Source organism: Stegodyphus dumicola, chromosome 6 (genome assembly GCF_044657685.1).
Source record: "Stegodyphus dumicola isolate Sdum_Otavi_A_Nest chromosome 6, ASM4465768v1".
Lineage (NCBI taxonomy): Eukaryota > Metazoa > Arthropoda > Arachnida > Araneae > Eresidae > Stegodyphus > Stegodyphus dumicola.
This window is the reverse complement of record NC_140773.1, coordinates 98435811-98449202: the sequence shown is the minus strand read 5'-3', so window position 1 is coordinate 98449202 and position 13392 is coordinate 98435811. Positions and strand designations below refer to the sequence as shown.

General features: G+C 30.6%; 1 protein-coding gene across 2 annotated transcripts in view; it reads right to left on the bottom strand.

The window, feature by feature from the left end:
- Nucleotides 1-13392, bottom strand: part of Mgat1 (alpha-1,3-mannosyl-glycoprotein 2-beta-N-acetylglucosaminyltransferase) — a 74123-nt gene that overhangs the window by 19406 nt on the left and 41325 nt on the right. The window contains exons 6-8 of one of the 2 annotated variants that reach the window (XM_085818693.1): nt 12059-12197; nt 7827-7961; nt 4925-5015 (exon numbers count right to left, since the gene is read on the bottom strand). In XM_085818693.1, the coding sequence (XP_085674819.1) occupies nt 4925-5015; nt 7827-7961; nt 12059-12197 (365 nt within the window). The remainder of the gene's footprint in view (nt 1-4924; nt 5016-7826; nt 7962-12058; nt 12198-13392) is intronic. The other variant, XM_085818694.1, reaches the window with a different exon arrangement.

Sequence of the window (13392 nt, the reverse complement as noted above, 5' to 3'; positions counted from 1 at the left end):
AATACTAAGAATGTACTACAACAATCAATCGCAGGAGTGGTAAGGAAGCAATTTCGCTTTCAAAGCCATCTAACCTTTTTCTATCTTTCTGCACTGTTACTCACTTTACCCCAACTTACATTTGAATTCTTTTTTTTTTATTATAACCTTTTAAATACAAGGAATAATGTACAAGAGCAGCCATGTTTTATACAACTCATATTTGTTTACTTTGTATTTGGTGCTTTAAAACAAAAGGGCTTTTCTGGTTGACTAATTTCTGGTAGCTCAAAATGAAAGCATCTTGGTGATTATTTCATTGGAATATTTCTTGCAATAAACAGGAGCCTACAGTTAGTTAAATTTAAGTAGCGTCATCTATGAGTAACATGTTCCTTTCTCTTTAGTACTCAAATCTGCTTTTACACAAAGATACTAAGTGTTGCATAAATAGAATTAGAGTACCTTCATGGGATCTCAAAAGAGAAGACTGTCATGTAGTATAGGATTTAAAGTTCATGAATTATGCTTCACAGCATGGAAATAGAGTAGCTGAAGGCATCTTAGCCCATCTCCGATTGAGAAAATTATACGAGAATGGAGGAAGTAGAAGACGGATTTAGGAAATGTAGGAAAGAACTTATATTCATGTGTTTTTAATGACAAAAGTTTGAGGAAAATATTAAGAAATGGATAATAAATCTCGCGAAGAACACGATTATAGTTTCAACAAAAATGATTTTAATCGAGTCGAGAAAATTAATGATAGATATGTTTAATGCCGATTTTTCTGGGACTATTTCAAGGTGGGAGAGATTCACAAAGAGAAATGGTTCATGCATGAATACCAAAACTCTATAATAGTACAAAAACCGCTACTTCAGTACAAAACAACGATTATAGAATTCTATAAATATGTCATAAACTTGAGAAAAAGATGTGTCTTGAGATAGGACAAACAGGAAACTTATATGAGGTACCACTGACATTTGACATGCCATCAAATAGAACAATGGGTGCTAAAGGTGCCAAGACAGTAATGATAAAGATTTATGTTAATGAGAAGACAGACTATACAGCAGCTGCTCTTGCATGTTGCACTGACAGTTTAAAAATCGCTCTTTTGTTAATCTTTAAATGAAAAACACTGCCCTAAATGTACAATTCTACATGGAATCTATATTCATGTTCATTCCAAAAGATGGTGAATGGATGTATGGAGAAGGTATGAAGCTGTGGTACAGGTGTCCAAGTAGACTACTGAAGAAATCATCTTTATTAGTATGCGAAAAGTTTAAGGCACATGTAATGCAGTCGGCAAAAATTCTTGCTACTGAATTGAAGACACATCTTGCTGTGATTCCTAGTAGATTGACACCTCAATTGCAGCCTCTGGAGATGCTTCATTCAATAAATTATTCAAGGGATTTTTGCTTTAAGAGGAGATAACTAGATTCTAGAACCAACTCATGATGTCACACCAAGAAGAATGAAATGCCATCAATTTCTAGTGTTTGCGAGTGGGTGAAAAAGTCCTGGCAGAAAGTGACACTGAAAAAGTGTGGAATTAGTTACACACTAGATGGATGTGAAGATAACATTGTGAAGAAAAAAGTGAAAAATCCAGGGACAGTGACAACCAAAATGAAAATAACTGCACATATGATTTAGTAGCAGTGATGATGAATTTCCAAAATTCTACAATGAATAAATGCTGATATATTTGCTAATTTTTTAATATAAAAGTTCAATGTCTTGTTGTATAAAGTGTTATTAAAATAGGTAGTTTGATCCTTTTCTCTGATCCAAATATTTCTCATAAATCACAGTGCATCTTATAGGCTGGGAAATATGGTAGTCCAAGAACTTTGATTTCTGGAGAATCAAATAAATGCAATCTAATAATGATATTATATACTTACAAGTTCATCTACTTAATGCTTACAATGGTCAGATTTCATATTTATGGATGATAATGCTTATAAACATGAAGTGCGTTTGATTAAGAAACACCTACAAATAATTCTTCAAATGTTAGGTCACTAGATCTATTTTAATATGGCAATAGCAGTCAAACTTGATATCATTTGGAGCCATTCATTAGAACTGAGAAATTTTATTAGCTCCAGATGCAAATTTACATTATTTTAAAAATGATATAATAGTTTTCAATTAAAAAGAAAAGTTTCAATAACAATAGCAAGAACTTTGCAAGATAAGTAAGATGGTTATTATAAGCTTAGATAAATAATTCTTACTGTTTTGCTCTGAATTGAGAGAAGCATGTCTTTATAGTTTTCAAATTAATTTTTTGAGAGGTGCTAATTTTTTTCCAGATAAAAAACAAGTATTCTCTTCTGATTATAATTAATATGCAATTTTAGCATTAGTAAGTTTTAATTTACAAAAACATGATGATCTTTAGAGTGCAAGAAGTTTTCCCATTCGCTCCCCAAAGGGATAGTGGTTAGTAACCTGACTACTGTACTGAAAGGTCCAGGTTCACATCCCACAGAAGGCATGGATACTGTAAATGTACAGTGCATTTGCAGCATGGTTTGGTTTGGTTTATTTGATTACGGCAAAGCACATAAAGGCTATCTGCCTAAGGAAAGGGATGCCTTCATGGAGGACTTTCTAAGGAAAACTGGCTCGTATACATGTTACACATAGGGTAAACCATGAAAATACCCATGTAGCCAGCCTGTTTGCCGGGATTCAAACCCAGGACCGAACTACTAGTTTTCAGTGACTTTACTGCTCACCTGCTGGTGGGCACATTTGCAGCATGGGGACACATATGCATTTGCAGCATGACACACTGAAAGGTCTTCTTGTGTAGTTTGGTGGTAGGGGAAAAGGGTGCTGGGCTGCTCTCCTCAAAACTGAGGAAGAATTGGTCAAAATTGTTCTGTTGCCTAAATGGTACCCAAAGTCAACGACAGATGCAATTTTGAGCTCCTTACTATGATAAAATTTGTGGGCTTGTTCTGATTAAGTCAGACAAGCAACATCAGTCACAAAAATAACTACTGTTTTTCATTCAAAGGAAAAATAAGGCGGATACCTGAAAAATAGGACTAATTATTTTTATGAATTTTTATTCCCTACACTTTCTTTTGAAAAGAATAGAAATGTGTTTCAGGACAGCTGAGAAGCTGAAATACAAATTTTTTTTTAGAAAATAAACTGACAACTTAGCAGACACTCTTCTGTAAGAAACGAGTAATTTAGCTTCTCCAACATTAAATCAATAAGTTCACTAAATATGAAATGGTCATCAGATGGAATTTTTCACAGCAAGTTACAATACCCACATTTGTAATGCTGAGTAAAAATTTCATGTATACCATTAATGTGTCCTCAAAGTATATGTCTTTTCTGTACCCCACCGTTAATTCTATATCACATTTATGACTCACTGCCAGTGTAATGCAATTTGTAAATATAACATCATCATGGTAGTTATGAAATTATTTTTGACTTATGTTTATTACTTTGATGATTAATTTACATGCATGCTCTGAAATTGTTTTAAAATTACTGCATGTTAAAGTAATATATCCCAAAATGACTTTTCAAAAATAAAAATACTTCTTGTTATAAAACGAGCAGTATTTAATTGGTCAAAGACCCGACATGGAATAGCAAACTTTATTGTTAACATAAAAGAGTTTAATTATTGTGCTGTTTTTTTCTTTTATCAATAAAATTTGTAGTTCCATAATTAAGACTCCATTCTGAATATAAACTCCTGGGTATATGCAATGTTCCTTGCCAGTGTGGTTTAATATGCATTGGTCAAACTCCGAGAGCCTTAAAACAGCACTAAGGAGCTTAAAGCATATGTTAGGAAAAAAACAGAAATCATCTGATGCCCAACACTGCTAGTAATTACTTCAAAAGTTATTTTCACTTTTCATGAACAGATGGTACCAACAGCTAGGTTTTTTTTTTTGCTGGAACCTTCTTAAATTTTCTAGTATGTTGTTTTCACTGTACCATGTGAGCACAGCGTTCCCTTTCATGACTTTCACTGCTGGAGCTGACGATAGTTTTTTGACTGGTTCTATGACTCTATGACGATGGTTCTGGAGCTGACCTTTGAAATGAGTACTGCACATTTATAAACTTTACTTTTGATTCCTATAGCACGAACTCTCTAATAATTGTTAATTAGTAGTAATTTTTATTTTCACTAACCATAAGTTTTAATTATTTGGTTCCCTCCTCCTTTTTCTTTTGTTTTCAGAAATTACCGTTTTGGTATTTAACCGAATTTGCCACATAAACCTATCCTGTAAATTTTATTTAATGCCATGGAATAGTTTTTCACTTTATTCTCAATAATCTTTTTGTTGCATATCTTCCTAGCAATAGTGCATACAGGATTATTTAGACTGAACCATTCAACTTTATACTAAAGTAAAATGAACTTTTATAAATTACCACTGAATATGAACAACTTCAACCCACTTTAAAAAATATACACACATCAACACTCAAGTAATTTCACATTCTCCCATTATACATTTTATGCATTTCAAAGACAGTGACACATAAAAAGAACTCAGGGCAAGGGTAAAGTGATGACAGGTTTTACAAAATTTAAAACAATTTGTTATCTAAAAATCCAATAACTTTTCACATGCTCCCAGTGAAAGAAATATTTTATATAACACATTCAAAGCAATCACTGTACATATTTATTAAAAAAAAGCATAACATTGCTATAAAGAAATAGGTAAATTCTTAAAATAATGCACAGTCAAATACCCATCATATTTCTTTGTTCCAATTCACAGTACATAAATTTAATGTGTTTGCATACCAATTAATAACATTCATACATTCATAAGATGAAGTTAACACACACAAGAACAGATAGTAAAACATAGTTAAAATTACGCATTTGAATAATACGTTTAAAATAGGAAAAACTAACGCTTTGGGCCATTTTGGTGCTAATTCTCTCCAAAGAGATTTTGTTAACATCCAGCCCAGTCCAGGGAAGAAGTCTGATCTGTACAGTAATTCTAAAAAAATAAAATAAAGAATTATTCAATCAAAGTAAAAATATTATATACATTTTTTCTTTTAATGATGATTTAATAAGAATAAAGAACAATCAATCAAAAAGATTAATAAATAATTTATCTTCTAAATAAAATATAAATAAAGAATAACAATGTCTGACCAAAAAAATTCTAACTATTCAGAACATGTTAAAAACCAAACATTCAACCTTGGTGTATGACAATATGGCACAGAATTCAAAAGAACTTTGAATGATTGCACATATATGGACAATCATGTTACTGCAGTCTATTCACTCAAAAGTGAAATGCCATTAAATAAGTGCATTTTTGTTTACTCACTGTCACCATGAATACTGTAGTCATACAATACAAAAGCTTATTCAAAGTTGCCTCACCTCCAAATGAATAATTTTCACCTAATGGAGTGACATTTCCAGTAAAGTCCCCTTTAAATCAATATAAAATTACACTGGCTGCAAGACTACTTTATAACATATTCAAAATGGTTGGTTGGTTACTTTTAGTATATATTGCCAATACATTTATAAGAACAGAATGAAGAAAACAAGTACAATACAAAGTCTTTAATCTGGATGTACATAATCCGGACCTCACAGCTACAAACCTTCTGCGCATGTGTAGCATTTATGCATGCGCATAATACGTTTACGCATGCGCGTTTAATGTATAATGAGCAGTATAAGCTAGATATGATTGATTTAACATCAGATTGAGAAATTTTTTCATTTATTATTTTAACTTTTTTGGGGAAGGGGGCTTGATGGAACAGCAAAACTACCAGTGTTGCCGGTATATTGACACTCAAAATAGTAATCTTAAAAACAGCTTACAATAAATCTCATGAAATGCATCTATTTTAAAATTAATCCATTACGTGACTTTTATATAATGCTCAGGAGCTATGTATTTACACAAAGGCAAAATTCAAAGTAAAGTTTTTTGGCCAATTCCCCTCCCCTAAAAAGCAGAACCATGCCATCCTTAGTCTATTCAATATTGTTAACCTAGGTACTCTTTACATGCTTCTCTATGCAGATTAGATGTTATTTGTCACCTCTTTTCCATTGCCAATATAAGTTATAAATATGTAAGACATGTAACTGTAGTTCTGGAAGGAGGTGCAATTGTGTCAGTTGCATCTGTATTGCTTGATGGTGATTAATCCAATCAAATATGCTTGAATAAATACAATCTGTAAAAGATTCATCACGCAACATCTACATCACCATAAAAAAAAAAAAAAAAAAAAACATTATACTAATAGTTTGGCTGCTTTCAGGGTTAAGAGGGAACATGAATTCTCTTTAGTATATGTTAACACTAGTGCAGCTTTCAAATGTAAGAATCATAAATAATGATGGATACAACATTTAAATTCATTTTTCAAAATAAACAATTGCACACAGCAGCAGTCATCTTAAAATTAATTCAAAATCAGTCTGTTCTAATTTTTTTGTGTATGTAATCGAAATTTTACTTCTGTAGTCACTAAAACAATAACACATTAGTTTATCATAAGGATTAGCAAAAGTTAAATGAAACAGTAATTTAATAATAATAAAGTGACATAATTTAACTGTGATGAATAGATTTAATTAGCATTAGTTCTTATTTCCTTATCATGGTCATCATTAAAAGTTAATTAAAAAAAACTAAACTCAGTGGCGTAACAGCCCTAACGGGCAAAGGCCTGCAGTGCCCGAAATCCGCTTTCTTGACCGTGGGCCCCGGAGTGCGTAAGCATATGCCCTGAACAAGTGGTCAGCTTGTAGCAGGACCCACAGTGTTTAGTCCCCAAGCAAACTTGGTACTCATTTTATTGACCCAAGTGATGAAAATCAAGGGATGAAAGGTTGAGTCGACTTTGCCCAGCCCAGCAATCGAACCCCGGACCTGTGGTGCTGCTGCGCGATGCGCTAGCCACCTAAAAGGTTAATTCAAAATTGTCAAACATCATCATCATTCTATTCATGAAAATCTAGCTCCATGTTCCTGCAATCAACATCATATTCATTGAAGTTTAAATAAAGATCATTGTCATCAACAATATCTTAGTAGCAGACACGATAAAGAAATAAATCAAGATCATTACTTTCATAGTTATCATGAAAGCCATCCTCCTCTTCATCAAATTCAAGACCAACTTCACTAGCATCAGTATCATCACAAAATAATAATAATAACAACAACAATAATAAACATCATCATCATGTGAACATGAAAATGTAAATCAAGATCATAGTCATCATCTACCAGCTTTATTATCATAAGAATCTCTTAAACTCAGTCATAATTATTAATTTAGAAGTCAAACAACAAAAATCAGCATTATATTTGCAAATTTTTGCAGAACTAGTTTCAATGATTTTTGCTGAACCATCAACCTCAGATGCCAAAGTACAAATGAAAAAAACCATAGTTAATAGTTTCTGTTTTTTTTGGGGGTGGGGGATTTATTTGAAATCAATCTAATTTAATCACAGTGGCTAAATAAACAGCCCATGTGCTTTATTCTGCCAAACTGAAGTAGTTTACACATATGAAAAAGTGATGTGTGCATAATATTTTATACCTTAATATAGAAGTGTAATAATACCAGATTAACATTACATCAGTTTGTCACTTTACAAGTTGCATAGAAATTTTTGAACAAGCCAATTATTTCAACTTAAGTAAAGAAATAAATGCATCTAACAATACAGAAACTTTTTAAACTAACTTTGTAGACTTGCAAAGTAGCTATGCATAAAAAGATAAAGGTTGACAACCTCATTTTGATTATTTTACCTGGTTCATACGCAACCAAACTATCTTTTCCATTATCATTCCAAGCAGAAACACACCAAAGAGTTGGATCACTATTTAAAATGGGGTGGGTAGCCATAAAGTATTCAAAGAAATCTGGAGCAATATCTAAATCATCTGATATGAAAAAGAAAGGAATTATAAAATTAAATAATTAAAACATATGCAATCTTTCATTTAAAATTATAAATTTTTTAAACATTATGGCTTTGTTTTAATTATTATGTAATGTAAAAGCAACAATAACTTTAAAATAAATGTTAATTTTGAACTATTTGGGCAAAATGTTAAGTGCACAACCAACTGATTGAAATAGCTTAAGCAAAAATGGTAAGGAGAACAAATTAATCATACACAGTTTTAAGGACTATTAAATAAATAATAATATATACATAAAGTTACTTAAAACTGTTTTATAGATTATACTTATCACAATATGAGGTATCCAGAAAGTAAGATCTGTTATTATATAGTGCTCCAGAAGTGTTGTGATTTGAATGAATATCTGCAAGATGAATTCTATCATCTACTGGCATGCAATAAACATAATTTGAAAATCAAATCTTGTTGACACATAATTCTGCATATTTAAAATGTTCAAGGGCATTGAAGCTATTTATTACTGAGAAATGCAGACTTATCCATTTCGTAAATGCAAAGAGCATGAAACTGGTAGAAATTCATCAGCTTTGCGAGATTTATGGGAGAATACATAATAGTAGGAAATGGCATAACAGTACGGAGAAGAAAAAGAGCTCAAAAAGACATTTCATAAGAAAAAGTGACTACTTTCTCTATAGTAGAGATATAAAGCCTAATCATTTTCAATTTTTTTGGGCATCTCAAACAATTCATTCAAAAATATGTAAAATCAATATGTGTGTGACTGATATCTTATTAATGCTAAAAATTTACTGGGAAAAGTCATTTAAGGTAGTGATTTCCAGCCACTTTTTTTAAAAGAAAATACATACATTTTTTGTATTAATGGCTCAATATGTTGGGACAAATTTCGTACATCATGAATTTTTTTGCTACACAATGCAGAAAGCCAATGTAATACAACATGCTGGCTACGAAACACTGGTTTAATATTTATACAGTTCAATAAAAACAAAATACTTTTTTAATAATAATTTTTAATAATAAAAATAATTTATTTTGTGTGCAATAATTAAATCTATTCTAAATCTTTGTTACACCTAACAGTAACTGATTAATTAAAGGTTGTTGATCAATTAATTTAACAGCCAATTTGCTCAGTTAATTATTTAGTAAAATGTATTATAAATTAAGAGGAATACAATGCTACTAGTAGCAAGAAAAACTTAGAACCAATTGATTTTATAAGAACTCAAGCTACAAATGATAATTGAAGTTACTATAATAATCATAAAACACAAGTGACCATTACATCTTTAGAATTTGCACTACTGTTGCAAATTTTATAATACCAATCTATTACCTTCTTTAACGATGTAATGATCTCCAACAAAATTAAAGTTTTAAATTTTGTAAATTAATTGATTTCTTGAAAGTTATCACCAGTAGCCTTGTAATCTTCATTAATCTATGAGGCTGAAATTTATACATAGTGTTTTACATAAAAATTTTACTATTTTGGTATTCTTGAAATTTTAATTTAAGCTAATTCAGTACGGAATTATTTGCTTTTAAGTATATCTTAAACTGATAATGTCTAGACTTTTTTAATACTTTTTTTAAGCATTTGTGGCTGGGCTGCTAACTCGCAGACTTTTTTTAAACAGGACCATTCCTGTTGAGGAGAAATTTTGGATGGAAAGAGTTACTCTAAGCTTGGCATTAAAAGAGAAGAGAGAAATTTCAGAGAAGAAAAATCAATTTTTTTTTTTTTTTGTACAAGTTTTTGGCTTTTCCATTTGAAAAATCCCACCCCTTTTGTATACTGGAAGGAATGCAATAGCCTTGATGCTTTTAAAGACTGGGTAAACTTTTCAGAAAGCATATTTTTGACGGACATTTTGCAGCTAAAATAACCCCTATGCCTCTGTAGTGTCACTTTTGAGTTACAAACATCATTTTTCCTTTTAATGAGAGCTACAGCCTGTAGCAACTTGCTTGATTTAAAAAGACAGTATGCTCATGGTTATCAATCTAATTTCTTCCAGTCTTGTTATCAATGAGTTCAAACAGAGTTCACTAACTTCATACAGTAGCTCTTAAAATTCAAGAACTTGAAGACACCTTTCCTCCTGGTGTTGAGTCAGATAATTCTACACCATGGTACCTATCAAAGCCCCAGTGGTTTTCGGTGTAAGACATTTGCTAGTCACATGCCTGCATCCTGTGGATCTATTTCAGTTGATTTTGTAAAAACTCGGTATTAATTTAAGCTCTTTTTACTGGCAAATTTCTAGTTTCTGCAGTGTGTCAATTTTCATAATTTAATTTTCTTATTGTTGTTGTATTAGTCAGCAAGCATTTAACATGCTGTATCAATAGTCCAGATGTTGACAGAAAGCTGCCCCACATTTAGAAAACTTATGTATGTCACAGTTGTAACTTCAAATTTACATTGCTATGGTATTGCTAACATAGTTGGCAGAAATTTGCTGGCCATTCAGAAAATTTAAATATGTAATTATTAAAATTAAACTTTACTTTTCTATTATTGTAAAACAGTTGGCAGAAAGTTGCACGACAGATGGAAAGTTTAAATATGCAATTCCTGAATATTTTTCATGTATCAGTATTGCAACCATTTAAATATATCTCCCAAGAGATTTAAAATCTATTTTACTTCACGCAAACAGAAAATAAATAATTTGGTAATTATTTAACAAAAGCTGTGTTTATGTTTTCTCGACTTGCGTGTTGATTTTTTCCTCCATTTAAATACTTGCTAACCAGGATTATTGATAAATTTCAGATTTATTTACTAGTCAAAACACACACACACAAACTTTCTTGAATATTTTTAGTAAAGAATCATAAACATAAAAAGAGGTATAGTGAAAAAGAGAAACATTGAAATTTTAAATGGAACTTACTTCCTCGATATATTATGATACAAAGCAGTTTTAGGCTCTAAATATTATTAATTGCAAGAAAAATAATCCATTTTCCTTAAATGAACAAAAAGAAATCTCAAGGTATATGTGACCTAATCAATAACTAGTACTTCAGAATGGCATTATAAGCAATTCCTTAGAAGAAAAAAGTGAGAAATTTTATATACTAATACAGTACAAAGTCTTTGATCCGAACGTCCATAATCCAGAATGATCTATAATCCGGAACTGAAAGCTACAAATTTTTTGCGCTTGCGTAAACGTGTGTTTACACATGCGCGTTTAATGTATAATGGACAGTATAAGCTAGGTTAAAATTATCTAATTATCTATTTCAGTTAATGTTGCAGATTGTGTTGTTCCTTAATCTTCTAATTGGATCCGGCTTATTATTTTTTGCAGACTGTTAGAGCAATTTTATAAAAATTAAGCTTGAACTTTCGATTATGTCAAAAAGAGTTTCCAATTCTGGAGCTGCCAAAGGATCTACAAAGTAAAAGCATGTTTCGATGTCCATCAAACAAAAAGTGGAATTGCTGCAAAAAATGGATAAAGGCATGAAGAAAGTGACAGAGAGGTTAGTGAAAACGAAAAAATTTTGATTGACAAGTTAGTTGGTATTCTCGGCATGGCAATTACAGGACTTTGTAACTGAACAAGAAATTATGTCTGTTTTATAGAATTAAAGAGAAAGTATTAGCACATAAAACGAAGGAACTTAAACAACTTACATTGAAAGAAATGTTTAATAAAGTAAATAAATAAATATTAAGATTTTTTTTTTTTGTAAATTTTGATACCCTTTAGATCATAACTGCTCTTTATTTCATAAATTACAGTTTCATATTTTTAATTGTATAATTTCTGCATGCCATCTTACCAGATTTAAATTGATGATCTATAATCCAGAAAAACCCCTAATCCGGAATCGTCAAAGTCCTGATTAAAGACTTTGTACTGTATAATGACATTTTTTACAAGTCGCACAAAAGAATATTATAAGAATGCACTATATGTTACATAAATATTATCACTAGTATTAACAATAGATTATATAAATTATGAGAGAAATTATAAATTTAATTAAAATAGATAATAAAATAAAATCATAATAAATCTGAAAATTGTAGAATACAAGTAATTCAATCAGAAATTACTTACCTTCTACTATAATTACAGTTTTATAATTAAAATGGAAAAAAGTCTGATTTAAGGCCCATCCATAATGCCGTGCTATCTTATAGTATCCTTTAAATTTCTTTTCTTTACCTGACAATGGAATGTCACTCTGATCTGGATGCTGGGGGAAAAAAATTTTACTTTTTTATATACACAAATAATCACAACAAATTGTTTGTTACTGAATTTTTTCCAACTCATGTGCATTAAAAGAGGACTTTATATCATGTTCAATCACAAAAATGCATTCACCTGAATTTGTTATAAATAAAACTATGCATAATCTTCATGTATTTCAAGATTTTTTCCCTACGAATTGACAAGTACAGATACGTTGATACTTGACAATTTTAACCGTCACACCGATATATCAATGAAGCGATATGAAGATCTTTGGAAACCTTTTTATTCAATGTAATGCTTACATGAATATATTGATTAGGACCAAAAGAAATGTTGCTATTCAGTTTATCAAGGTTCCCACTTATTTCTGCGCATGGAAATTGGGTACATCTTAGACACACACAAAAAAGGACAGTTCTGCATCTTTCGTTCTACTGGGTCGATTGTTGAAATTTAACTTGAGTTTCCCATTCTTGAAAATGCAACTTTGGACATATACAGTCAAAAGTCGTTAATTCGGACCAGGGTTTGTACACATTTCCTTATATGAAAATTAAGGACTTTTAAGGACCATCAAAGAAAAAAATTAAGGACCTATCAGCAAACAAACAAACAAAAAAAAAAAAAAAAAAAAAAAAAAATGAATAGAATAAAGCAATTATCCATACAACCGACTTCATGCTTGTAATTTCACTTTAAAAAACTAACAGAAGTGTGTATTATGCACTATTATTAAATTCAATTTAATACTTACCATAAAACAATTTTGAAAATTAAACTAACTCCCTACAAGTTATGAAGTAGATAACATTAAATTAGGAACATAATTAGTTGAAAAACATGTATATGTGTATTTTACACTAATAACAGTCACTATTTTAGAGATTTACATGATTATTATTTAACTTATTTGATATTTATTTAAACACAGTCAACTACTATTATAATCACAACGTAAGAATATTTTGCAGATTAAAATAACTGATTTGTAAACATACAATTTATTTCCTTGGTTTTTTGAAAGATACTAGAATAATAAACTATACAATAAAAGATACAAAACATTTGTGCTTTTTTTAAATCTGAAATCTTCCTTTTCTTTAACTATTCTTCTAAGTTCATTTGCTTTGATAAACAAATCAATGTTCCTGCTGGTCTCAGCTTCATCTGCTAAAGCATCTACTTTTTCATTA